The sequence below is a fragment of the Pleurodeles waltl genome, chromosome 4_1 (assembly GCF_031143425.1).
Source record: "Pleurodeles waltl isolate 20211129_DDA chromosome 4_1, aPleWal1.hap1.20221129, whole genome shotgun sequence".
In the NCBI taxonomy this organism is placed as follows: Eukaryota; Metazoa; Chordata; class Amphibia; order Caudata; family Salamandridae; genus Pleurodeles; species Pleurodeles waltl.
The window spans coordinates 410,935,776-410,963,634 of NC_090442.1; the positions used below are offsets into that span (position 1 = coordinate 410,935,776).

The following is a 27,859-nucleotide window of genomic DNA, read 5'->3' on the forward strand; positions in this document are numbered from 1 at the left end:
GCGGATCCAACTTATTTACTCGCCTTTCGGGACACCCGCGCCCAACTCTGGGCTGGTCGGGCCAACAGCGTGGAAGCCTCATGGACCGGACCCCATTTTGCTTTTGTCCTCAGTGCCACGCCAAGTTCCCATACACAGACCAACATCTCATCTGTAACCTGTGTCTATCTCCAGACCATCGAGAGGATACTTGTGAAGCCTGCAGATCCTTCCGCTCGAAGAAGACTCTACGAGACAGAAGAGCGCGAAGGTTGGAAATGGCGTCGAGAAGCACCGAACGTCTCGACCTGGAGGAATAGGAGATTATGCACACTGCAGTCTCCGTCTGAGGGACCAATTCCAAGCAGGAGTCCGAGAACGACAGACCGGTCACGGCAGGACAGCACGTGAGTACGCCTGTCCGTGTCCAATCCAAGCCCAAACACAAGGCCTCAGGAACGCCACTGCCAGAAGGCCATGGCTCCACCCGCAAAAAGACTTCTGGTGACCAAGCAACAACTTCGGCACCGAGAAAGGCCACGCCACCAAAGCCTTCGGACTAGAGCCGAAGCACAGGCTCTGAAACAGGCCCATCGAGTCGAAGCCTCGAAAATCCCTTTCGTAGCCAAGGCAAACATCCACTCCCGGCCTTTCAATCCCAAGAAAACCGGCTTCGGAGCCAAAAAGACCCATCTACACAGAGGAGCATGGACTTTCAAAACAACTTAAAGAAAGCCATAGATTTTCGGAGGAACTCACACAAATCAATCAATAAATCAATTAAGGATTTATAGAGCGCATTAATCTCCCGTTAGGGTCTGAAGGTGCTGGGGGGGGAGCTACTGGTCGTAGAGCCATGTCTTGAGGAGTTTCCTGAATGCCAACAAGTCTTGGGTCTGGCAAAGGTGGAGCGGTAGGGAGTTCCAGGTCTTGGCGGCTAGGTGAGAGAAGGATATTCCTCCGGCGGATGCAGGGGATGGAGGCGAGGCTGGCGGAGTGAAGATTGCCGGTGGGGGTGTGTAAGGAGAGTCTGTCGTTGAGGTAGGCTGGGCCTGTGTTGTGGAGGGTCTTGTGTGCATGGATGAGGAGTTTGAAGGTGATCCTCTTTGATACTGGTAGCCAGTGAAGGTCTTTGAGGTGGGGGGGAAATGTGGTCACAGCGTGGGATGTCCAGAATGAGGCGGGCGGATGCGTTCTGGATTCTTTGCAGTTTTGTTAGGAGTTTGGTTCTTATTCCTGCATATAGGGCGTTTGCGTAGTCCAGTCAGCTGCTGACCAGGGCATGGGTGACAGTTTTCCTGGTTTCAACTGGAATCCACTTGAAGGTTTTGCAGAGCATGCGGAGAGTGTTGTAGCAGGAAGAGGAGATGGCATTGACCTGCTGAGTGTGGAGTTCAAGATGAAGCCTAGGTTGCGTGCATGGGTGGTGGGTGAGGGCGCGGTTCCTAGGGAGGTGGGCCACCACGAGTCATTCCAAGTTGAGGGGTTGGTGCCAAAGATGAGGATTTCTGTCTTGTCTGTGTTTAACTTGAGGTGGCTTGATTCCATCCAGCTGGCGATGGCGTGAAGTCCATTGTGGATGTTGTTCTTTGCAGTTGTAGGGTCTTTCGTGAGGGAGAGGATGAGCTGAGTGTCGTCTGTGTAGGAAACTATGTTGATGTGGTGGGTTTGTGCGATGTTGGCGAGGGGGGGCCATGTAAATGTTGAAGAGCGTGGGGCTGAGCAAAGATCCTGGGGGAACGAGACAGATGATTCTGGAAGCTTCTGACAGGAACGGTAGGAGGCGGACTCTCTGGGTTCTGCCTGAGAGAAATGACGAGATCCAGTCCAGTGCCTTGTGGTGGATTCCAGCGTTGTGGAGGCGTGTGCAGAGAGTGTGATGACATACTGTGTCGAAAGCTGCGGAGAGGTCCAGGAGGATGTGTGCTGCTGTTTCTCCTTCGTCGAGCATGGTCCTAATGTCGTCTGTGGCAGCAATGAGTGCAGTCTCAGTGCTGTGGTTTCTGCGGAATCTGGATTGGGAGGTGTCTAGTACCTTGCTGTCTTCCAGGAACCGGGATAGTTGGCTGTTTACAATTTTTTCGATGACCTTGGCTGGGAAGGGGAGGAGGAAGATCGGCTGGTAGTTCTTGGGGTCGTCTGGGTCTGCCTTTGGTTTCTTTAGCAGGGCATTCATTTCTGCGTGCTTCCATCTTTCTGGGAAGGTGGCTGACTCGAAGGAGCTGTTGATGGTTTTGAAGAGGTGGGGGGGCGATGATGTTTGCCTTATTGAAGATATGGTGTGGGCAGGGGTCTGATGGTGATCCGGAGTAGATGGAGGCCGTGGTGGTGGCTGTGTCCTCTATGTTGACGGGGGTCCAGGTGTGGATGAGGTGCGTGTTGCTTGGAGCGTTGGGTTCTTGGGTGTTTGTAGTCAGCTGGTGGGTCTGGGGTTTGAAGCTATTGTGGATTTCTTCTATCTTTCGACGGAAGTGGGTTGCCAGTGAGTTGCAGAACTCCTGTGATGGCGGGGGTTCGTAGAAGCAGGTCCTGGGGGTGGAGAGCTCATTGACGATGCCGAAGAGATCTTCACTGTTGTGAGTGTTGGCGTCAATGCGGTTTTTGAAGTGGGTCCTTCTGGTGGTGCGGATCAATTGGTGATGTTTGCGTAGGGCATCCTTGAAAGCGATGTGGTTGGAGTCGGTAGGGTCAAGGTGCCAGGTTTTTTCCATTCTGCGCATAGCCGTTTGGATTCCTGTAGTTCTGGGTGAACCAGCTTTGATTCTGTGGGAGGTGTTTTTTTTTTTTTTGAGCAGTGCGAGGGTGTTGGCGCAATCCTCTATCCAACGATGAAGGTTGGTGGTGGCTATGTTGGGATCCGGGGTCCCAGGGGGTGGGGCCCAGGCGAGAGTGGAGATCAGTTGATCCGTTGATATTTTGCTCCAGTTGCGCCGGGGGGGAGGGGGGGGGGGGTTGTGTGCGGTGGTGGTGAGTGACTGGTTTTTGGTAGGAGAAGTGGATGCAGTGGTGGTCTGTCCAACTGGGTTCGGTGGTGTGGCTGAAAGAGACGTGGTTGCTGGCTGAGAAGATGGGGTCGAGTGTGTGGCCTGCGGAGTGGGTGGGTGTAGTGACGAGTTGCTAGAGGCAGAAGTTGGCGAGGTTGTCGATTAGGTTGGTGATGTTGATATCGTTGTTATTTTCTAGGTGGAAGTTTAGGTCACCAAGGAGGATGTAGTCTGTTGAGACGAGGGCTTGGGAACTGATGGCGTCGGCGATGTCGTCACAGATCTGCGGTCTGGGTCCAGGAGGTCTGTAGACCAGTGTTCCGCTGAGTGTGTTGTTGGCATTAATGTGGATTTTGAAGTGGAGGTGCTCGGCGGAGTTGATGGTGTTGTGGGAGTTGGTGGAGACTCTTATGGTGTTTTTGTGGACTAAGGGGATTCCTCCTCCTGGTCTGTTGATTCGGTCTCTTCTGGTGATATTGTAGTTTTCTGGTATGGCTATGGCTATGTCTTGTTCTGAGGCCAAATTCATCCAGGTTTCGGTGAGGAATGCGACGTCGGGCGAGTATGTGGTCAGGAGGTCCCAGAGTTCAATTGCATGTTTGTGGACTGAGCGGGTGTTAAGTAGGATGCATCTTAGGCGGTTGTCTGTTTTGATTTGGAGGTTAGGTTGCAGGTGAAATTGCAGGCTTTGCAGGAGAAGGGTCCTTTGGTGATTGTCGGTGTGGACTGGAAGCAGATGGAGGAGCGTCCTGGATTAAGGGCGTGGAGTTCGTTGGCAGTGTAAAGGTGTTTGGTGGCGCAGGAGGCGTGTTGGCCAGTGGGTCTGGTGCTGGGCGCGGTCTTGGGGCAGACGGGTTTGCCTTTGGTGCACCAGCGGCGCTCACGCTGCGCGTCCGTGCTGCGGCCGGCATAAGAGGGGAGGTGAGAGGGAGTGTCAGCTGGGAGGAGGGAGGGAAACATCCAATGGGAGTGCAGGGGGCGGGGCAGCAGGAGTCAGGAGCGGGAAAAGCTCAGAGGAGGAGGGAGGGGGGCGGGCCTTCCGGGAGAGGAGAAGCCAAGAAGCCCAGACAAGCCCAAACCAGCCCAAAACAATGGCAGCACTTACTGGAGCAGTGGTGAGGAGGAAACGACCTGCCTGCAAGGATGCAGGGTCAGAGGAAATTGAGGAAAGGCAGGCCAGAATTCATAGTCATAAAGACACTGGCAAGATTCTAACTGCACCTCCTCTCAAGACTAAGAGGAAGCTAGCCTTTCAAGGACCATTGGACACTGATCAGCCACTAGCTAAATTGCCAAGGCCTAAGCAAAAAACTCCACCCCCACAATTTTCACCTCATCAGTCTCCTCCTCATTCTCCTCACCTGACTGTCTCTCCACCTACTACTCCTACACCTGCACAGTCTCCAGTACACTCTGCAGATTCTTAACACGACAATGTTGACCCATGGGATCTCTATGATCTAGATCCCATTTCCGATAATAGCCCAGATTGCTATCCTTCCAAACCATCACCGCCAGAAGATAGCACTGCATACACTCAAGTTCTGGCTAGTGGGGGCATCAGACCACAACCTAGCCATGCGCACCGAGCCTTTTGAGGATGATTTTCTCTTTAATACATTATCCTCCACTCACACTACTTACCAGTCCCTTTCCATGCTTTCAGGCAAGTTGAAACACGCACATCAAATTTTTCAAGAGCCAGTCAAAGCCAGGATCATCACTCCCAGAGTGGAGAAAAAATATAAACCACCTCCCTCTGACCCGCATTCATTACCCAACAACTACCTCCTAATTCTGTAGTTGTGAGTGCGGCAAGGAACAGGGCCAACTCCCCGTCATCTGGTGATGCACCACCACCAGACAAGGATAGCAGAAAATTTGATGCTGCTGGCAAGAGTAGCATCGCAAGCAGCTAAATCAATGGAGAATAGCCAACTCCCAAGCACTACTGGCTACGTATGATAGGGCCCACTGGGACGAGATGAAAGATATCATCCAGCATCTCCCCAAAGATCAACAAAAGAGGGGACAGCAAATAGTCGAGGAAGGGCAGGCTATTACTAACAACCAGATTAGGTCAGTTCTAGACTCCGCAGACAGCAGCTAGGACAATCAATACTGCTGTTACAATTCGGAGACACGCATGGCTTTGGTCGTCAGGGTTTAAACCAGAAATCCAGCAGGCTGTCCTTAATATGCCATTCAATGAGAAATAGCTTTTTGGCCCTGAAGTTGATACGGCCATTGAAGAAATGAAGAAAGATTCAGACACCGCTAAAGCCATGGGTGCACTGTATACTACACAATACAGAGGTTCATTTCGAAAACCTCAATACAGGGGTGGTTTTAGAGCCCAAACATCTGAGGCATCCACCTCACAATCCAAACCATCTTACCAGCCTCAGTACCAACGAGGTGGGTTTAGAGGAACTTATAAAGGCCAAATCCCCAGAGGTAGGGGAAAATATCAGCCAACAAAACAAACCTCACACACAAAACAGTGACTCGCTCCACATCTTCCCTCATCACACTTCACCTGTGGGAGGAAGACTGCAAACGTTCCACAACAGTTGGTTACCCATTACAACAGACAATTGGGTGTTATCCATTATCCGCAATGGTTACTGCATAGAATTGGCACAAATTCCTACGGATATACCACCAAAACCACACAAACTCTCCTCTCAACACATCTCCATGTTGCAAGAAGAAGTACAGTCACTATTACTCAAACAAGCCACAGAGCTTGTACCAGAACATCAGATAGGAACAGGGGTTTACTCCCTGTACTTCCTTATTCCCAAAAAAGATGGAACCTTGAGACCAATACTAAATCTCAGAACTCGGTCTTTACATCCTATCAGAACACTTTCACATGGTAACGCTACAGGATACAGTCCCACTGCTACAACAACAAGATTTCATGGCAACATTAGACCTCAAGGATGTGTATTTTCACATACCCATCCATCCAGCGCACAAAAAATATCTCAGGTTTGTAATACAAGGAAAACATTACGAGTTCAAAGTGTTACCCTTCGGGATAACAGCTCCCAGAGTATTTACAAAATGCCTTGCGGTTGTTGCAGCCTACCTAAGAAGGCAACACATCCATGTCTTTCCACATCTCGACGATTGACTAATAAAATCCAACAGTCATACACAGTGTCAAAACCATACACACTCTAGCGTTCTCTATAAACTACCAAAAATCCCACTTGCAACCGGCGCAAGTTCAACAGTATTTAGGAGCCACACTAAATACGCAAACAGCACTTGCAAGCCCAAGTCCACAAAGAATACAAACATTACACAATGTATTGGCACAAATTCAGTCAAACCAACAGTACACAGCCAAATTTGTCATGAAACTGTTGGGCATGATGGCATCATGTATCGCCATTGTCCCAAATGCAAGATTAAACATGCAGCCCTTACAACAGTGCCTTGCAAAACAATGGTCACAGGCACACAGTCAACTTCAAGATCTAGTGTCACATCGCTTCAATGGTGGAATTCCACAAATTTAAACAAAGGGCAGCCATTTCAAGACCCTATGCCTCAAACCACACTTAAAACATATGCATCAATGATTGGATGGGGAGCACACCTCAACAATCACAACATTCAAGGACAATGGGACACAAACAACTGCACATAAATCATCTAGAATTGCTAGCTGTATTCCGAGCACTCAAAGCCTTTCAACCTCTTCTCGTTCAGACACATTCTGATCAAAACAGACAACATGACTACAATGTATTACCAAAACAAACAAGGAGGGACCCACTCATCGCAACTGTCCCTTCTAGCACAAAAGATTTGGCACTGGGCAATACACAACAACATTCACCTTGTAGCACAATACATTCCAGGGATACACAACCAATTAGCAGATGTTCTCAGCCGAGACAATTAAACACACGAGTGGAAAATTTATCCCCTAGTGCTTCAGACACTTTCATCACTGGGGAACACTAGACATAGACCTTTTCGCCACCAGCGAAAACGCGAAATGCCAAAACTTGGCATCCAGTTTCCCACACCCTCTATCCAAGGGCAACGCTTTCCCCCTCTCCCGCTCATTCCATTTCTAGTCAACAAACTACTTCAAAACAAACTCAAACTCCTAGCACTAACGTGGGCACGTCAACCATGGTACACAACACTGTTAGATCTGTCAGTAGTACCACACATCAAACTGCCCAACAGACCAGATCTGTTAACACAAAACAGACAACTGATCAGGCATCCAGATCCAGCAATACCCAATCTAGTGATTTGGCTCCTGAAGTCTTAGAGTTTGGATATCTACATATTCCAACAGAATGTATGGAAGTAATTAAACAAGCTAGAAAACCCACTACTAGGCAAATGGAAAAGGTTTGTGTTTTACTGTCAATCTAAACACATTGCCCCTCTTTCAGCATCAATACAAGACATTGTAGGTTACTTGCTTCATCTGCAAAAAGCAAATTTAGCCTTTTTGTCCATCAAAATACATCTCACTGCTGTTTCAGCATATTTGCAAAATATACAACACACCTCTCTATTTAGAGTCCTGTTATCAAAGCCTTCATGGAAGGACTAAAACGCATCATACCACCAAGAACACCCCCAGTGCCTTCATGGTATCTAAATATTGTACTCACACGACTCATGGGTCCACCATTTGAATCTATGCATTCATGTCAGATTCAATACCTAACATGGAAAGTAGCATTCCTAGTTGCAATTACTTCATTAAGGAGAGTTAGTGAAATACAAGCTTTCACTATTGAGCAACCCTTCATACAAGTACACAAATCCAAAGTAGTACTTTGGACAAACTCAAAATTTCTACAAAAGGTAATATCACTGTTTCATATCAATCAAACAGTGGAACTCCCAGTCTTCTTCCCACAGCCAGACTCTGTAGCAGAAAGAGCGCTGCATACATTAGACATTAAAAGAGCTATAATGTATTACATTGATAGAACTAAATCATTTAGGAGAACCAAACAGTTATTTGTGGTGTTTCAAAAAACACATACTGGTAATCCTATCTCAAAACAAGGACTAGCTAGATGGATAGTAAAATGCATCCAAACATGTTACCTGTAAGCCAAAAGGCAGCTATTAGTAACACCAAAAGCACATTCTACCAGGAAAAAAGGAGCAACAATGGAATTTTTAGGAAATATACCAATGACAGAAATCTGTAAAGCAACCACTTGGTCAACACCCCATACATTTACCAAGCATTTAGCAACACAACAAGCCACCGTAGGACAGGAGGTACTAAGAACACTATTTCAAACCACTTCAACTCCTACAGGCTGACCACCTCTTATGGGAGGAAAACTGCTTTGCAGTCTATGCATAGCATGTGTATCTGCAGCCACACATCATCGAACGGAAAATGTCACTTACCCAGTGTACATTTGTTCGTGACATGTTCCGCTGCAGATTTACATGCGCTCTCCCGCCTCCCCGGGAGCCTGTAGCCGTTTAAGTTAAAACATTCATTTGTACATATGTGTATATATATCTCTATTCTATTTCCATGGACATCTCTTTTCTTTACACTCTATCACTCCTACCGTACCATCTGCGTGGAAAACAATCGAAAATGGAATCTATGCCCATGCGCAATGGAGCCGAAGAGGAGAATTCACTCGATCCCGTGACTCAAAGACTTCTTCGAAGAAAAACAACTTGTAACACTCCGAGCCCAACACTAGATGGCAGGACTATGCATAGCATGTGAATCTGCAGTGGAACATGCCACGAACAGATGTACACTGGGTAAGTGACATTTTCTGTATATATAGATCAGGGAAGATGAAAGGATGCAAGCACCCCATCAATATGTTAAAACTATTGAAATGACGTTAAACTGGAAAGTAAAAGGAAACATCACAAAAAGAGTCCAACAAGATCATGATCTTCTTTCTTATCACCACATTGGACTGTGGGGGATATCTTCCGTTATTAATTTAGGGGGGTTGAGGGTGAGACCAACATAGTTTGCTTCTGTGACCTGTAATTAGTGGCTCATGTGCACATGAAATGTTGGGCCACTTAGAATTATTTATTATTATTATTATTATTATTATTGTTATTATTTATTTTTTATTTTTTTATTACTGAAAAACGTAATGCTTCGGATTAAAAACAAAACAAATATAAGATGAACAACTGATTTTGGTCTAGTAGTCTTTCATTCACATGATTCTGTTAACTAGTGTTAGAATGAGAATCCTACTGCAACATCTAGCTTAATTATCGAACCACAAACAAAGACTGTAATTCCCAGTCAAGTGTTGAAGGTTCTCTTTTGATTGACTCTAGGGCCTAGCTTTATGAAGGGATTCCCATTTTCAGATTCAACTCCTTCAGTCACATTGTCAATGGCAAAAGAACAGGGTGTTGTTTTGTAAGGCACTTAGGCACTCAAAGGTATACAGAGTACTGTCCACAGTAAATTACAACATGCGGTGCTCTCAGAGAGGAGAAAACACCCTACTCCCCTAATTTTACAATCCAAAGATTAACTATTCAAATTAATTCAACTCCAAGGCATATGCCCAAAATAATTTGCAGCTTTTCCACAATAAGATACTTTTTTCTTCGTGATTTACTCTCCATAATTTTATTTCTTCTGATGATTCACAGTCCCATCCAAAACTCGGCCAACATGTGTTTCGCCAAATAGGGGTATCCCAATGACTTCATCACGAGTATCAAAAAGTAACTTGACTAGAAAAAGAAATTAGCCACACTCCTATCATTGGGTCTCTAAATCAATGATGTACAAGTATCATGGCATCCCAGAGAAATGTATCCATCGCTGTGTTACCTCAGTCTGTCTGCCTCAGTAGTCCTCCCAAAGTTCATATCTCAATCTATATACGTTCTTACACATTGACAGTGGACTCCATTCAGCAGTGATCAGGAGATCACTGCATGGACTAATAGACCTACGGCTTCTGGTCTCTGCCAGACAAACCTCTATTCGTTCGGCAACTGGCGCTCAAGGCCTCTGCAACGTTTTTTCCAAAATAAACAGCGGATACTGTGGCCAAACAGCCATAAGGATGTGAGGCTTGCTGCTTCTCCACAACAGCTGAAAACCTTCACAAAGCATATCTTTTAACAAGAAATCCTGATCTACTGCTGCTCTGCTATTCTGCTATTTCAAGGCAACATTGTCTTCATTAGAGGGAACTGAATACCGCATTAGAGAATAACTTGAGAAGTTTTGGTCCTTGGCTATCATTTGTGTCCTCAGCATTAACGGAGGTGTGTGGGTGCACTCACAGTAAAGTACAAAAGCTAGAGTCCGAAGGATATCCGAGAGATGAAACTTGAGGAGCATGTTGGGCTTCTCCCACAGGTGTGAGTACTCCTGTCCTGAGTCTCAGTTGACCTGATGGACTGAAGTACAGTTCCTATTGGTAAGAGATCTATTTAGATGCATTGTACACAACTGACTGTGTCATGCTTGTAGCGGCTTAGTGGTGAAAGTCACATTCACAAAGTTTGTTTGTGGTTAGAAGAACAGCCCTGCTGCCATCAGAGCTGGTGAGCAATGTTTTGCCATAGTAAACTAAAGTCTGGTGTAATGAGGAACTGGTGAAACTAGGCAACATTCACATATTCTCTAAGGGAACTGATATGAGGTTCCACTGCAGGACAATTGCTTATATTAAATCACTGTGACAGACATGCTGTGCTGGAAAGGAAAGTAGAGCTGAGCAAGATCGCAGTAGCTCTGAAGGAACACAAACCGCTCTTTACCAGGCACCCTGTTCAAAACAGTCTAGTATGACACTGACTATGGAGAGCTCTGGACTTGCTGAATGGTAGAGAAGTGGCCCAATGACTAGGGTGGGGGGGGGGGGTAGCTGTCTGCATGCTAACTTTAACTAACAATGGGTGAAATCACCACAGCAGTTAAACCTATGTTGCTTGAAAACAAAGGTGATGACAGTCGGAGATCTGTAAAAGAGCCGACTATGTAGACCCCTGGTGCGTGTATGCAATCACTAATTTGGTCTCAATCCAAGTTGGAGTCTTCAGTGGTGGGGTGAAGGACAGCTGCGATTGTGTAGTACACTCTGTAATAAACATGGAGCTGCAGCACGAAACCAATAAAAAATGTAGACTTCAGATTCTCGTAGTGGGGCAGGCCTTCTGAGGATGTTGCAGATGGTCTCTCTCGTATGATGGCAAAACTCTTAGAAGAGACACACCAACGTCAGGAAGGGACTAACATGATGCTGATTAATTTTGCCTTCAAGATTCCTACAAATGCTCCATCAGGCAGAGAGGGATGTTGACACTGTAATGCCGATTTTGAAAACATTAGGTGAAATCCTTCAACAAATGTCAAGCTTGTGCATGGATCCGGGCTTGTATGTTACCTAATTGTTGGCCTACAACTTTGCAGACAAATCGTGCTTGACTTAAAAACGGGAAAGTGCTCCAAAGTATAGAGATAGCAGCATCAGTACATTGGTTCCAAGTTCAGCGCCAAGGGAACACATATCTTTACTTAGGAAGAAGCAGCTTGAACCTTCCTAGATGAGGTGAAAATATCTAGGGGCTGAAGTGTATTTCACTGCACGGCATTATCCTTTAATGTTTTCTTATTTCTGTGCGGTGCTATCAGTCCAGACCAAATTTTAAATGTTCACACTTTCATGGTGGTTAATTTGGAATTACTTCTCCTTGCTGAGTGATGATGTTGTGATGCCCATGTGTAATTATTCTTTGTCACTCTACATTCTTCATTTCCATCTCCTTCTATGTACTGGTGATAAGTACACAGACTTAATGAGGGCGTTTTCTTTTTTTGATCTGGATGATCTCAAAATGGGCAGTTAAAGTAGTCATCAGAATAACACAGGTGGGAGAGAAGTGATTTCGGCACAAGAATTGCAGGGGTGCTTTTTAATTGTGTTGCATCCATTTTAATGATAGATATGTAAACCTAAAATGTGGATTATGAACATTTAGCTTTTCTTGGTTCTATGAGCAATACAGAAGGAGGATGACGAAAATTAGGATTGCGGTGCAAAACTAAAGCTCACAGATTTCTCTGTTGCACTCTGCAAGAAAATCTATAAGCGTAAGGTAATTTTGGACAAATTGTTGGTGCTCCAAAACACTGAATTCTATAGTTCCATCACACTTTTCCAGGTAATGAAATGTTACTCTAAATTCCTGACAGCAATCCACTATATGCTTCCCTTAAAATCTGCCCTATGCTTCTCTAACTTTTTAATAACAAACCTTCCAAAATCAGTCCAGTAACGGCTCACCTGCTATATAGGAATATTAAAATGCCTGGTCTGATTTGCAACCTGTCTCCACAGCTGATCTTTGCTGATATTTCTAAGAAACTAAGATCTTGTGAATCTACCAACTGTTATTTTGATCCACCTCTAGCCATAATTAGAAAGCTGTGTTTCAGCTACGTAAGCAACTCCTGGGAAACATTATGAATGCCGGCATATATCAAGACCGTTTCCTAAGTTACTTCAAAACTGGAACACTTACACTCTTCCTCAAGAAATATTTACTTTACCTTGAAGATATCCTTCTTTCCCATGCATGGTGAAGGAAAATCTCCTTTTATACAAGCCTTAAAAAAATTGTGTCCGTTCAACTATTGTAGTTCTACCAAAGCTGCAGCATATAAACCACCATTGCCAAGTTCCTGGTTCGCATCTACTGCATACTGAGCAGTGGAGGAATTGCATCTGCTCATCCTTCAGAACATCTCTGCAGCCTTCCATATGATCGGTAATGGAAGGCTTTTGGAAGCCTTCTCTTTAGATTTGAGCTCATGGTTACAGATGTCTTTGCCTCTTCCCTGTACAAATTGTATACAGTGTAGGAGCCTGTAAAATAGTCTGCAGTATGCCAAGGGGTTCTGTCTTTTGTCCCTCACTCTTTAATCTATGCAGTTTACGCTTTAGAAGTAGATGGCCAGGGGTGCTGCAGCACCTCAAAAGTAAAGCTGCTGATGGTCAGAAAATAAATGAGCAGTAAAGATACTTTACATTTTTTATCTTGTGGCATTTGTTATGTTCCAAGACCGAGGTAAAATGTCAGGCTATGTCTTCTGACCCATTGCTGCTTTTCCTTTTAAAATTGAGAGTGATGTTTACCTTTCTTTCTCTGAGTGCAAATGGGGTCTGAAAAGAAAGATTACAGGATGTCAGTTAAAAAAAAAAAAAAAAAACTTTTATGGCACAGCAAGATTTAAATACCTGTAAATGAACTGTACAAATATTTCAACGCATATCCGCAGTTAAGAAAGCACACATGTAGGGGGCGTGGCCTGGTCTGCCGGCAAGATGGCCATCACTTTGTGAGGCTCTGCCAGGCTTAGGTCCTTTTCTGTGCATTTCTCCTGGTGGAGCGGCCTACCGTTCGCTCAACTCGCGCTGTGGCCCTCTGGAACCCCTGGTGCCACCTTCTGTCCTGGCGGCAGGTCCCGGAGTGGGCTGCCTGAGGTGCTTTTCCCTGGCTCGGGAAAGCGGGGCCTGACTGCGCGGCCTGCGGCACCGGTGAGCCCTCCGCCACCCGGCTCGCGTACCTTGCTGGTGGGCCCGGAGGGCATTGAGGCTGCCCAGAGAGCGGAGACATCTGGCGAGACTGCCTGGGGTCGGCCTGGGAAGGCCCCGCCCGCGCTGATTGCTGCACAGTGTGCTTCTGTGGGCTGGTGCTGGGCCCTGGTGGCTTGTGGGGCGTCACCGGTCAGATCGGGCCGGAGGAACTTATTTACTTGCCGGAACTGTGGAGTCCTTCTTGGCCTTGACTACTTTGGAAGGCTGGTGTGCCTGTGGTGAGTTGACCAGCGTCGCAGAGCGTGGGCGTGAGTCGGGGCGCCCGGTCACTAGACTGTCTTTGGAGGTGCCCCATCTTTGGACACATGCTCATGCCCTTGCGGTGGGCTGTGGGTTGGGGCTCAGATTTTCCGGGCTGGTGTTCTAAGTGCGCCTGTGTTGTGGACTGGTGCCCTGCTTCTGCCTTGCCTTGCCTGGACTGTGTTGTGGGGTTCCCCGGAGTTTTTGAGGTGGCCCAAGGGAGCGTAGATTTCCTGGGCTGACTGTTTCGTGGTCCTATTGCTGGCGGGACTGAGTTCCTTGGTGCCTGGCGGTTGCGGAGCATGGGCAAGGCCGAGCAAAGACAGTCTAAGCTCACTTTCGAGGGTGGAAAGAAGAGAGGTGGTTCTTCTGCCTCTCTACCCGGTGGTGAGAATGCTAAGGAGGGGAGCCTGGATGCCTCGGTTAAGGCTGTGTTTCTGGATCTCAAGAAAAGCCTTGCGGGCATTGATGTAAAGCTTGATAATGTGGCTGAGCCGCTTGACTGTACCAAGGCCCGGGTGGACGATCATGACTCTAGATTTGAGCTATTAGAGTTGCGGACATCTGATCTGGAGGATCACCGTAATGGTCATAGAGAACAACTTCTACAAATGGAGCGAGTTTTAGAAGTTATACGAAACAAAAATGAAGATTTGGAAGCGCGGTTGGCCGAAACAATATCCGTATAATTGGTCTGCCGGAGACTATGGCTATGGGCCACATGGAGGAATTTGTGGAGGGCATGCTATCTGACCTGTTCTCTGGAGAACTCTCCCGGCTGCTGGTGGTTGAGAGGGCCCATAGATCCCTGGGACCTCGGCCCCCGCCTGGTAACCCTCCGCGTCTCATAATTGCCCGCCTGCTGAACTATCGAGATAGAGATGCAGTCCTTAGGCTGGCCCAGGAGCAGAGACCCGTGATCTACAAGAGCTCTGAACTCAACTTCTTCCCGGACTATACTCCTGGTGTGCAGGCTGCGCGGCGTGCCTTTTTGCCGATGAAGCGCACGCTGAGCCAGACAGGTGCGAGATTCTCTGTTATACCCCGCCAAGCTAAAGGTGCAGCATGAAGGGAAACTGCTGTTCTTCACTGACCTGAAACAGGCAGCCAAATTCGCCAAATCGGTGCCTAAGTGGTTGGAGGCTTCGGGCCCGGATGGTCCTGGGCCTGAGCTTGCTGCCTTGAGTGACACTGACTGATCGGTGGGGTGTTGGGGGCTGGGGATGCTTCACTGTACTTGCTGGAGCTGCACATTCTTTACTCTTTTTGCCTGTGGCCGCTCTGCCGCACTGCTTTGCTGTTTGGCCCTTTTGCCCTTCTCCCTCAGTCCTGATTGGATGGTGGGATGGATGGCCTGGCTCTCGCCCTTTGGATGAGTCCTGATTCTCTTCTACTTGTTATGAATGGGTCTATGGATGTTTTGTGGGGGGTGGTCTTCTGCTTTGGCCCGTTTCAGGGGTCTGCGTGGGTCGGGGTTGGGGTTTTCAGTGTTCTGTTTTGCCTTTTCCCACTTTCTCCTCCACTTTCCTTTCTCTTGTTCGTTTGCTGCTGGCGGGCAGGTTGGGGCACTGTGGATGCGCCTTCTTGTTGAGAGGTTGCAATGGGATCGAGATATATGACAGCCGTTCATTGTCTTACCCAGAATGTGTGTGGGCTGAATGATGGGCGTAAGGCGAGCCTCATGTCTGCTTATGTCAAACGCCATGAAATTGATATCTGTATTCTGCAGGAGACCCATTTGGTAGCTTCTACACTGGGCAGGCTGAGGGCCGGCTGGATCGGGGAATATCACTGTTCGGTGTTTTCGCGCTATGCCCGTGAGGTGGCGATCTTGTTGCGTAAAGGGTTGCAGTGGTGTACTCGGAAGGAGGTCGCTGATCCTAATGGCATATAAGTCATATTAAGCGGTACGCTGCTGGATAGAGCTTGTAGGCTTGTCTCGGTTAATGGTCCTAACACTGATGACCCTGAGTTTTTTTTCGTGAGTTGTGGCGCTTGGTGGAGTCGCTGGTAAGTGGCGTGGTGATCTGGGTTGGAGACTTTAACATCATTCTGGACCCGGCGGTTGATCGTGAGAGTTTAGCTAGGGTGCAGCACGTTGCGGCAGCAAAGGCCATGACGTCGGTGATGAATGAGGGCGCTTTGGTAGATTTGTGGAGGGTGAAGCATGGAGCTGCCAGAGAGGGCACGTGTGTTAATTATACTCCCAGCAGCTGGTCCCGCATAGATTGCTGGTTGGGCACTAGAGACGTGGAGCGCTGGGCTCGGTTTGTGGATCACCTGCCTCGCACTCTATCAGATCACTCGCCGGTTAAGCTAGTGCTGGAGGTGCCCTGTGGATTTGAGCGCACATTTCTGTGGCGACAGCCGCATGGGGCGCTCCAGGACAGGGTGTTTCGTGAGGAGGTCTGCGAGGCCATAGTTCATTTCTTCGCTGACAATAGCGGATCTGTGAGCTCAACTGGTACCTTGTGGGAGGCATTCAAAGTGGTTACCCGTGGTGTGTGCCTCTCGAAACAACATGGTGTGCTGAAAGCGCTGCACCGTGAGCTTGCAGATCTGGAAGGGAAGATAGCGGACCTGGAGCGGTGCTTGATGGTGGACTGGTCTGGTGCTGTACTTGCGGAGCTGCGGAGTGCTGTGTCCTTTTATGAGGAGGGCTCTCTCAGGGAGATTTGTTTTCTGGGGAGGTTTGCCAAGGCGCGGCGCTATGGTGAGGGGGAGAGGGCCAGATGTACGTTGGTGAGCATGCTGCGCAGGCCATGGGCCAGCAACTATGTTACCAAGATTGAGGCGCAGGGGTTGGGCTGGGACGCAGGGCGTTATGCAGGTTTTTACCCAATTTGTTGCGAATTTATATGCAGCGCCGACTGGGTTGGATGCTGCTGCGGCACAGACTTATTTCCCTGAGATTGCATTACTCTGGTTTGACGCTCGCCATTCTTATTCCGATTACCCCTTTTCGGTGGAGGAGGTTGCTGTGGCGATTAGCTGTCTGCCTAGCGATAAGTCTACTGGGCTAGACATCCTGACCCCTGCGTTCTACAAGGAGTACTCTGATATTCTTGCTCCTCATCTCTTGGAGGTATACGCGGTGTCAATGGATACCGGGATCCTTACTGTCTCACTCCGTGAGGCCTTAATTGTCATGATACTTAAACCAAGTAAGGATCTGTGCTGTTGTGACTCGTATCGCCCACTTTCTGTGATCAACATCGATAATAAAATCTTGGGCAAAATGATTGTGGCGCGGTTGCAGCCGCTGCTTCCGAGGCTGGTGCTACCGGATCAGTCTGGGTTTGTGCCTGGCAGATCTACATCCCATAATTTGCGTACGTTTTTTGCGGTTGCTGGCTCTATGGAGGCCGAAGAAGATGCGACGGCGGTGCTTTTGGATGCTACTAAGGCCTTAGATTCTTTGGCATGGGAATATATGTTTGCGTTGCTTGCTAGAGTGGGACTAAGTGCTCGCTTTGTGAAATTGATCCGATTGGTGTATTCGTCCCCTACTGCCAGACTGCATCTAAACGGGAACATTTCGGACCCTTTTCCGGTCGCCCGAGGGACTTGTCAGGGGTGTCCTCTGTCCCAGTTGCTTTTCGCTGTGGTGATGGAGCCTCTTGCGGCGGTTTTGAGACAGCACCATAATGACAGGGGTCTGCCGTTCAGACAGCGGCCTATTTTAATATCTATGTATGCTGATGATTTTGCGTTGTAAGTTTGTGAGCCGTATAAAAATCTAGACGTTTTGTTGGATGAAATAGTGCGCTTTGGTACTTTTTCTGGGATTGTGATTAACTGGTCTAAGTCTATGGTGCTGCCTCTGTCTGCGGTGTGACGGACTTCTCTTCCCGATACCCAATTGAATGGGCGAATGGCCCAGTTCGTTATCTAGGTATCTGGTTGAGTTGCGATGTGGAAGCTCTCTGGCTGGCCAATTATGGTAAGGCTATATCATGGTTGGAAGATAAAGTTGAGGCTTGGTGCTCGCTGCCGCTCTCGCTGATCGGGTGTATTGCCATTGCGAAAATGGTGGTCTTGCCTAAATTCCTGTATCTGTTTGTTAACCTCCCTCTTCTACTTCCGGTGAGCTTCCTGAGACGTCTTCGTTCTGCTCTGATACAATTGGTTTGGGCAGGCAGCCTCGTATTGCCTGGGAGAAGCTGACGATACCATTTGACCTGGGTGGCCTAGCTGCCCCGGATCTGGAGCTTTACTGTTATTGTGCTCAGGCGCATTTTGCGTATTATTGGTTGCGTCCGATTCGGTATTTGCCACACCTTGCGCCTGAAAGCGATGTGGTGTGGCGGACGGCTTGGCCCGTATCCTCAGCAATGTGGGGGTTGACACTGTGACCTGCACCGCTTGAGCCTTGACGGCACTATTGCGCCGCTCTGGAGTGAGTACGCCCTTTGCTCCCTTGTTGCCAGTTCTTTGGGTCGTGGATACTGAGATGTTCCAAGATGTGTGGCTGCGTGACTTTCTTCGGGATTCAAATTTAACTGAACTGGATGGCTGGTTTGTGGATGCTCAACTGATCTCCCCCGTTGCAACGGTTGCATGTGCTGTGTGTCTGCACGATGCTGCAAGCTCGATTCTCTGGACTTCCGTAGACTCCATTCGAATGTCAGCCCCTGGAGGTGTTGTGCTGTGCTCAGTTGCCGCGTAAACTCATTACCAAATTGTATAATTGCGTACATGAGTGGGCGAAGTGAAATTGGAGCGTCTGCTAGAGTGCGATGGGAGGCGGATGTGGGTGAGCCTATCACTGAGGAGGCGTGGTGGAGATGCTGTGTGCATATGAGAGCTTTGTCCCCTAATTACAGGCTACGTCTCATTCATTTCAAGTTTTTGCACCGCCTATACTATACCCCTTGCGGTCTTTGCTCTTTCCGCCTACATGCGGATGTGTGCTGTGAGCGTTGCCGCACCCCTGAAGCTGGATTTCTGCATCTTGTGTGGGAGTGCGCTGAGGTTCATGCTTTCTGGGTGAAGGTTATGCGTATGATTGAGGAGATGACTGGCTTGGAGCTGCCCCTCCCACCTACATTTGCGCTGCTTGGATGTGTGGACGAAGTGCGGCGGACTCATAGGAGACTGGTGGGCCTGCTCCTCTTGCTGGCTAAGCACAGAGTTGCAATGTGCTGGGGCCGGGGTCGGGCCCCTTGTGGATCTGACTGGCTGCGTGATGCCCCCTTTTGTCAAGAACAGCTAATGATTTTTTGGGAGCTGACCCCGGAGGGTTCCCGGCCAAAGGATATTTGGGCTCCGTTACGCTCCTTTTTGGAGGCCTTATAGTGCGGCTGCGTTTGTGCTACATGACCGCCTACGTGCTAAGTGGCTCTGTCTGCCACCGCTCCTCTTTTACGCTGATGACATAGTGTGAAGCTGGTTTATTGCTATGCGCTCCTGCGTCCCTCCTCTGTCTGCCTTCTATCTTCCTTTCTTACCTGCTGGTTCTGTACCTAGTTGCTAGCCCTACGGACACTTTGTGCAATGCCTCGTGCTTGGACTATGTTTTGCTATGTACACTTTGTTGCGGCTGGAGCTCTCCTAGTGGCATCGGGGTACCTTGATACAGTGCACTTGTGCAGAGAACCGTTTGGGATCTTCCTCCATAAACTGTGTCCCGGTGACTGGGTGGGGCCTAAATCCGATATTCCCTTTATATTCATGCTCTGTGGGCTTGTCTTTTGTTGTATGTTCACTATATAATAATAAACAATAATGAAAAAAAACAGACATGTAATTCTTTAATTTTTGTAATTCGGAAGTGTGATGAAGAAACTTTGCTTGATGCTGTACGAATGATAAATATTTGCTGAAACTCTATTTCCACACATTATGCTTGTGTTATATAGTTGTATCAGTGAAACTGTGTGCCAGTGCAATTTTTTTTGCCATTTTCATGTAAAAGTGTTTTTATAGAAGAAAGTATGCTACAATACCATGCTTTTGTAATATATTTGTGACCGTGTGCTCTACATTGTACCACTGGCTACAAACCACGTTCTTACCACTCTTCTGCTGAACTGGTGTAGCTAATGTGCTATTCTTTTCCTGAGTGTAACACTAGAATTTTTAACAGTTCCTATGACTTCGATTATGTCACATCGATGCCAATACCCCTTCTCCGAAAATTGTTCCAGCCCCACTGCTGTACAGCATGTATTATTTCAGTGAATTAATGAGATGCCATCTTGCAAAAGTATGACAGTAATACAAAAACCTGAGGACATCTTTTATCAATGATACAACTTTTTTTATAACCTGTCTGGAGAATTATGAATCCTGTACTAGCTAAATCTTTCTTCTGTTGAACGCTAAAAATGATTCAGTTCTTGATGCCTTTCACAAAAGGACAAACCAATTGAATCACTCTAGGACTGAGCTCTCAGTACATGGCTTCTCTCCAATCTCAACACAAGTTAAAGCTCTAAGATTTATATGTGTTTCTAACATAGCTATAGTTCTGTGTGTCACTCGTTCTGTAAAATCGACATAGTAAATCTAAGACTACTCAAGAAAACAAATTTCCACAGAATGGCTTTGACTCTCTTGTTCAGGTATTAATCATATCCTATACATCGACTTTAGAAATGCGGTTCTTGCTATTTCCCTCCTTCTTTCCCCCCACTACAAGCTGTCCCGCCTACATCTTCCCACCTGACCTGTAGCTTAAGTATATGTGGTGGTTTGCTAGTCTTAAAGGCTTAGTCAGAGCCCTTACTTTTCTCCGTGCAATACACATGGCCAGCCTTCTCAACCTCTCCAGAGGTCCAGCCAGTCTAAGCAGTGAATTCTGACTTTGGTTAGAAACGCCCACATTTTTGGACAACCGTCGTCTTTTACTGCTCTTCTCCGACGACACCATCCACTTGGAGCAAGCTTGCTTGAACCTTGAAAACCTTCCCATTTTAATCCTTATTTGGTGCTGGATTATCCCTTTTCAATCCCCTCTCCCGCTTTTTTTTTTTCCTGCTGAGAACTGCGTTCCTCATATGAATTATTTAATGCAATCTATCTTTAATCTCATGCAACTTGTTACAAGTCGTGCTATATAAAACATAAAAAATGAACAAAACAATGAAGAGCAAGAACGCTGGGAATCTTAAATGGAAACGGTACAGGATTTGTACACCAAAACAATTAGTAATTGAATTGTTTACATCCACCTCGTTGTCTGAAATGGTAAGTGAAATGGTATATGGCGTGGTTATAATGTATATGCCATCGCGTTAATAAAGGGATTGAAACTCCTATCCTGTCTCCAGATGTAATAATCGCTAGACACTGATATGATAATCGGCAGAAGAGCGTAGCTTTGGTTCCGTCCACATGTTGGGATGCTAGTTTACACAATTTGATTGACCAGAAGTTGTGGGCTTCCTCTGAGAGAGTACTAATTTATATAGTATTCTCTAAGCTACATACGTAATTATAGCTGCACCACACATTCTACTTCATGAAACCTCCTCTCTGCCTCCTTCCTCCCCCAACTCCGCATTTCAGAGTTGCAAGGGCATAGTCTGCTGTGGAACGTGAGGATCTGCGAAATGCCCACTGTTGTACTCTGTAAGCGACCGTTGGGCTTCATGAGACATGTGGCATTTTACCGATGTGTATATATTTTTTGTAAAATAAAGGTAAAGATTTGCTATATTTATGCTGCTTATCTAATTGTATCTTGCCCCACTCCCCCCCCCCCCCCCCGTAGCTGCCCAGAAAATAACAAAATGGCAATGAAATGATTTAATTTCCGTTTCGCTTTTTATCGATGTGCACGCTGCAGCAGCAGTTTCCCTGAGGCCACGCGGTTCTCTCATGCTGGTTAATAGCACGAGAGCAGCGTCTGAATTGGTTAAGGGAGCTCGACTTCCACTGGCGCCCCAGCAGTCAGCAGATCCAGAAGTTGAACACTGAGGAGGACGTGCAGCCTTGGGGAAGTGTAGTTGGGTTTTTTGGGCTTTTGGAGGGAGGGTTTTTATTTTAGGCTTTTGGAGGGGAGGGGGTGTTTTATTTTGTATTTTGGGAAGCGGTGGGGCACTTGGCCCGACAGATACCACTTTCAAAGGGTACCAGCCGCTCCTGAGAGCAAGAGGAGGGCTATGGCAGATGCCTGCACCCGCAGGGCGCTCAGAAGGCCGGCGCAATAAACCGCGCCAAGGCCCGGCAGAGTTGGCATGACGGCAAATAGAACCCGGAGACCGCCAGCAAGCCCTCACCACCAGCCATACGTAGACTGACGAACGTATTGGTTGGAAGAAGTTTTTTATTACAAGTTATTTATGATATTTTTACATATAACTTCACCATAAATCACTTCAAATAAACTTTTTCATATTTACAAAAACATAAATCACATCCATAAGATAACTTCAGTAACCATAAATCATTTACTTATGACAGGTTCCCTTCCTGTCCTGAACCACCATTGGACCACACAAGTGAGCCGTACCTTACCTGTATCCCTAGGAGGGGCGGTTGCCCTGACTACACCGTTCCTTGTCCACACGCTCAGGCTTCCATCCCCCCCTCCAAACACCAGTTTGCCTAGGGATGTAACGGGGCGGCCAAGAGCGGGAGCCCCATGGCCCCCCAGCGATCTGGGCTCCCTACCCCTTAATCTGGTGTATACTTCCGCAGGTTGGCTCAGGACTTCAGGATCCTATCTCTGGTGTTAACCCAGGGCCCCAGCCTTGGATACCCCTCTGTTGCTCCTGGTTACTTTAATACCTCACTTTCCGCCACGAGGGTAACCAGGGCCCCAAAGGTCCTTCGCCCTCCCCACCCGCAAACAGACTGCGACGCAATTGGGGAGGTGCTCTGCCACAAAACCCTGATGCCACCAGTAGGTCTCTGCCCCAACCCCGCCAAATGTAAACCAACAAATTCTGATTGTTTTCGCATTGTAACCATTTTGTAATCATAAAAACATATGCTGTAAGTCGACAACCCATCCTGTCCTAAATCATGATAAAGGCAAACCCAAGGATCCTCCTGAGTCCTGAACGCCGTTATAAACTTAGCACGCGGCCACTCCCACATGACATGTCATTCAAATACCAGCATTTCGTATGTGGAAGCCATTCGGCCGCAGCTTTTTTGCATTTGTTACAGTACCGCCGCTAATACGGCTCAAATGAAACGCATTATCTTGTCACAGGGCATAAATCAGAATGTCGGTCATAAATCACTGAGTACAGGTCATAAATCATCTTGCATTGGGTCATAAATTATAGCGTCATCCATAAAACACTGTAGGCAGGTCATAAATCATTTTTATATGCCATAAATCAATCAGTGGCACTGACCCCTCAGTCATAAAACCGTCCATCGTTACCCCATGACATTGCTAGCGTTTACCATTGTTGGTTGCTTCTTGAGCTGGAGTTTACTGTCTGTACTGAAAGGAGGGGCGATGCATTATCTCACAGTCTTAGGCCCAACTCGCTACCGTGAATAGTCTGTTGTGCTCTGCCGGCTGGCAGCCCGGGCTGAGAGTGCCGTGTCCTGACCCCTTTTCCTCTCTGATATCCTTACCCTGCAGTAAGGCATCCTAAGGCAAGGGACCGGTCTGCCACCTCTTGGAGGCCTTCCCAACTCCGTGAGCTCATTCATGCTCCAGCTGCGACAGACCTTGTTTGCAGTTGTGGACGGGTGGGACTGCCTGCTTCCAGCGTTACTGGTCTCAAGAATGCCCTGACCTTGCAGGCCCCCACCACTTATAGGGCACAACTGACGATTCAAATGCTGCGTGGCCTCCCCACTGGGGCATGGGTGTTGTCCTGCATGCCCCCGACTCCCTTTGGAAGAGCGCCCCCCAAGATGGGGGAGCACGGCCCCTTAGAAGACGGGACCGCCGAGGCCCAAGAACCCCTTCACTTTAGTGGTGCGATGGGCTGGCCTATTACTTCTGCCCCCGCGCCTCGCGAGGTGTGGGGGTGGAAGTTTAGGAAGATGGACGTTTCGGCTGCGCCAGCTCCGACCGGTTCCAGCCGTTGCATGCCAGTGGGGGGGCTACATAAGCACCCCCCTCCCAGGAAGGCTCGGCCTTCTTGCATTGTGGCGGCTGGAGTTTCGGTCGGCTCGCAATTGTTTTCTGTTCCTGGTGGCTATCGACGCGCTCCCTCCCCTTCGTTGGGATTTCTTCGTGTTGGTTAGGCCTCTCGAGGGGCCTGCTTGAAAGTGGCCTCCCGGGGACTCAGGCTGTGGCGATGGGTGAAAAACCCCTCTTTTACTCAATATTCGGAGGTGCCACTGGTTGCTGCGTCGGGAACCTCATAGGGAGGCGGCCGGTGCAGGAACAGGTGAGTTGGGTAAGCGGGCGCTCTGGCGCGAGACGTTGATGCATGGAGACGCAGCTGTGACTTGAAGCCTGCTGAAAGCCTCCATAATTTCATTTCGTTTTCTCTGCCAGGTCCCTCCTTTAAGGAGCTGCGATAATGACTGTGGCATGATTCGGGTTATAATCTGGCCTCAGCACACTGTGATCCTCAGCAAACAATTTCATTTGTTTGGTTTGGATGAGGGGTTGTAGTTGAGCTGTGGTTCAGTGACAAGTGCTACTGTTTCTAGTGCAGCAGGCTAACCCTGGATAGGGGTTCATATCACCCCAGCGCCCTTCACTCATGTTAAAGTGGCAAAATATCCAGTATTTTGAAGAGGCATTGTGGGTTCGGGTCCCACCACCTTTATTGAGGCGGCGGTAGCACCCCCAGGGCAGCACAGGGTTCCCTGTCGGGTCGGTGCTTTCTTGAATGTTTCACCGATTCTCATCTTTGTTGTATGTTTAATAATTATAATTGCTGTTGCTTCAACAGGACCATAGGTGGTGCTACCTGGTAACTTTTGTAACTCAGGTCTTTCTCTTGGGTCTTTGGGAATAAATGTAAATTGACCGGGACGTGGAAAACTTTGGGGGCAATTTTCTCAAAGGGCAGTGGGATTATTGGTTTTGCATGACATAAAGGCTCAGGGAGGATACTTAACTCGATTGTCTTTCGGAAACGTGCTCGACACGTCATGTGCGGCGAAAAATAGGTAATGTGCAATTAAATTTATAACATTCGCAGGGAATTTAAAATGCAAATAAAGAAACGCTTTTTTCGATTCTGATTACACTCTAAATCGTTCATAACCCCCACAGGGGCATACAGTGTTGCCCCGTACGATCATAGAGTCGTGGAATAGTTACATTATAATTGTCGAAAGAGGGAGGGTTCAATTGTTTAATTGTGTTTGCATCTACTTATTGCAATGCTTCATTAAAAAAAATCTATTTAGGTATGTAACGTTAGTTCTCGTAATGTCCCCGCCCTTTTAGCATCCCCAGTCTCTTGAAGCTCTTAAGACCCTACTCTTCCTACAAAATAATGAAGTCGCCATTCCATTAGTTCGTTGCTGAACCGGATTAACAATAAAACGTTTTGGGAACATTTGTTCCCATCTGGGTGAGGAAAGCAGCCTTCTGGGTGTGTAAATGTACTTCACAGCACACTTGAGGTGAACCAGTCAACCATTAACAGCCTTTTCTCAGCGCTAATCTCTGTAAAAACTTGCATTGAAAAACTTTCTCCAAGTGTAACGAATTCAGGAACAGATTGCAAGGCTGCCGTAGAAATCCTTCAGATTGCGACAGTGTTGACCAGAGATGGTTCCCCTGTGATGTCCACTGGACATCCTTTTCAATAAATCTCTACTTCCTCCCTCAATGGTGACATCAAGGTGGCAATTTATCAGGGCTCAGAGAGTAGACAATTTTAAAGAGCATATGCGAGGCGTTAACAGCGTAGAAGGTGATTTGTAATGGGAAGAAATGGTTGCCATATTACAGGGAGTGCAGAATTATTAGGCAAATGAGTATTTTGACCACATCGTCCTCTTTATGCATGTTGTCTTACTCCAAGCTGTATAGGCTCGAAAGCCTACTACCAATTAAGCATATTAGGTGATGTGCATCTCTGTAATGAGAAGGGGTGTGGTCTAATGACATCAACACCCTATATCAGGTGTGCATAATTATTAGGCAACTTCCTTTCCTTTGGCAAAATGGGTCAAAAGAAGGACTTGACAGGCTCAGAAAAGTCAAAAATAGTGAGATATCTTGCAGAGGGATGCAGCACTCTTAAAATTGCAAAGCTTCTGAAGCGTGATCATCGAACAATCAAGCGTTTCATTCAAAATAGTCAACAGGGTCGCAAGAAGCGTGTGGAAAAACCAAGGCGCAAAATAACTGCCCATGAACTGAGAAAAGTCAAGCGTGCAGCTGCCACGATGCCACTTGCCACCAGTTTGGCCATATTTCAGAGCTGCAACATCACGGGAGTGCCCAAAAGCACAAGGTGTGCAATACTCAGAGACATGGCCAAGGTAAGAAAGGCTGAAAGACGACCACCACTGAACAAGACACACAAGCTGAAACGTCAAGACTGGGCCAAGAAATATCTCAAGACTGATTTTTCTAAGGTTTTATGGACTGATGAAATGAGAGTGAGTCTTGATGGGCCAGATGGATGGCCCCGTGGCTGGATTGGTAAAGGGCAGAGAGCTCCAGTCTGACTCAGACGCCAGCAAGGTGGAGGTGGAGTACTGGTTTGGGCTGGTATCATCAAAGATGAGCTTGTGGGGCCTTTTCGGGTTGAGGATGGAGTCAAGCTCAACTCCCAGTCCTACCGCTAGTTCCTGGAAGACACCTTCTTCAAGCAGTGGTACAGGAAGAAGTCTGCATCCTTCAAGAAAAACATGATTTTCATGCAGGACAATGCTCCATCACATGCGTCCAAGTACTCCACAGCGTGGCTGGCAAGAAAGGGTATAAAAGAAGGAAATCTAATGACATGGCCTCCTTGTTCACCTGATCTGAACCCCATTGAGAACCTGTGGTCCATCATCAAATGTGAGATTTACAAGGAGGGAAAACAGTACACCTCTCTGAACAGTGTCTGGGAGGCTGTGGTTGCTGCTGCACGCAATGTTGATGGTGAACAGATCAAAACACTGACAGAATCCATGGATGGCAGGCTTTTGAGTGTCCTTGCAAAGAAAGGTGGCTATATTGGTCACTGATTTGTTTTTGTTTTGTTTTTGAATGTCAGAAATGTATATTTGGGAATGTTGAGATGTTATATTGGTTTCACTGGTAATAATAAATAATTGAAATGGGTATATATTTTTTTTTGTTAAGTTGCCTAATAATTATGCACAGTAATAGTCACCTGCACACACAGATATCCCCCTAACATAGCTAAAACTAAAAACAAACTAAAAACTACTTCCCAAAATATTCAGCTTTGATATTAATGAGTTTTTTGGGTTCATTGAGAACATGGTTGTTGTTCAATAATAAAATTAATCCTCAAAAATACAACTTGCCTAATAATTCTGCACTCCCTGTATTGATGCGAGTATATGCCACCTTTATTGTCACTGCATTGTGGTTTGGTGAATAATGCCTACCTGGTGATCGTTCTGTTAGCTGTATTTCCAGCTGGGATTTATTTAAGTTACAGAATGTCAGCTGTAGCAGCTCTAAGTCATGCAATTCAATAACAGAAATAGGTCCAGCGTGTCAATTTAACATTTAATTGGTGAAGAATTAGTTCATACTGGGGGCTAATTAATCAGACATATTGTTTATTTAAAATATAGAGTGTACATAATAAATACAAAATAGCTGAAGTACAAGTTTTTGTCCCGGGGGACTTCACCTCAGCTCCTTCGCGTATGAGAATCCGAGTATGGCTCTGTAAGGGGAGGGCTGTCTCAAGCTCCCTCACTCGACACCGGCACTCTCTTCTTATCCCATCTGGTCATGTCTGTCTCTCAGCAGGGTCATTGGTATTCTGCAGCTCTAAAAGACCAGATTATGCATCAGGGCGGATACAATTAAGTGGCAAGAAGATAATGGCGTGTTTCATTATGGTATCACAGTGGTGCAATCGAATGACTTCTAGACAAGTTTCACCTCAATATTGGCAGTTCAACGCCTGCATACAGGAACCCATAACTGAAGGGTGACCATTTACTCTT

General features: G+C 47.2%; 1 protein-coding gene across 2 annotated transcripts in view; it reads left to right on the forward strand.

The window, feature by feature from the left end:
- The window catches only part of LOC138287800 (poly(U)-specific endoribonuclease-A-like), a 349,705-nt gene that overhangs the window by 144,250 nt on the left and 177,596 nt on the right, over positions 1-27,859 (forward strand). Inside the window, exon 1 of one of the 2 annotated variants that reach the window (XM_069228646.1) lies at positions 23,891-24,138. The exons of the other annotated variant lie outside the window; for it this stretch is intronic. Coding sequence (XP_069084747.1) covers positions 24,046-24,138 — 93 coding nt within the window. The 5' untranslated portion in view covers positions 23,891-24,045. Of the gene's footprint in view, positions 1-23,890; positions 24,139-27,859 lie in introns of those variants that run through there. 2 annotated transcript variants of the gene reach the window in all.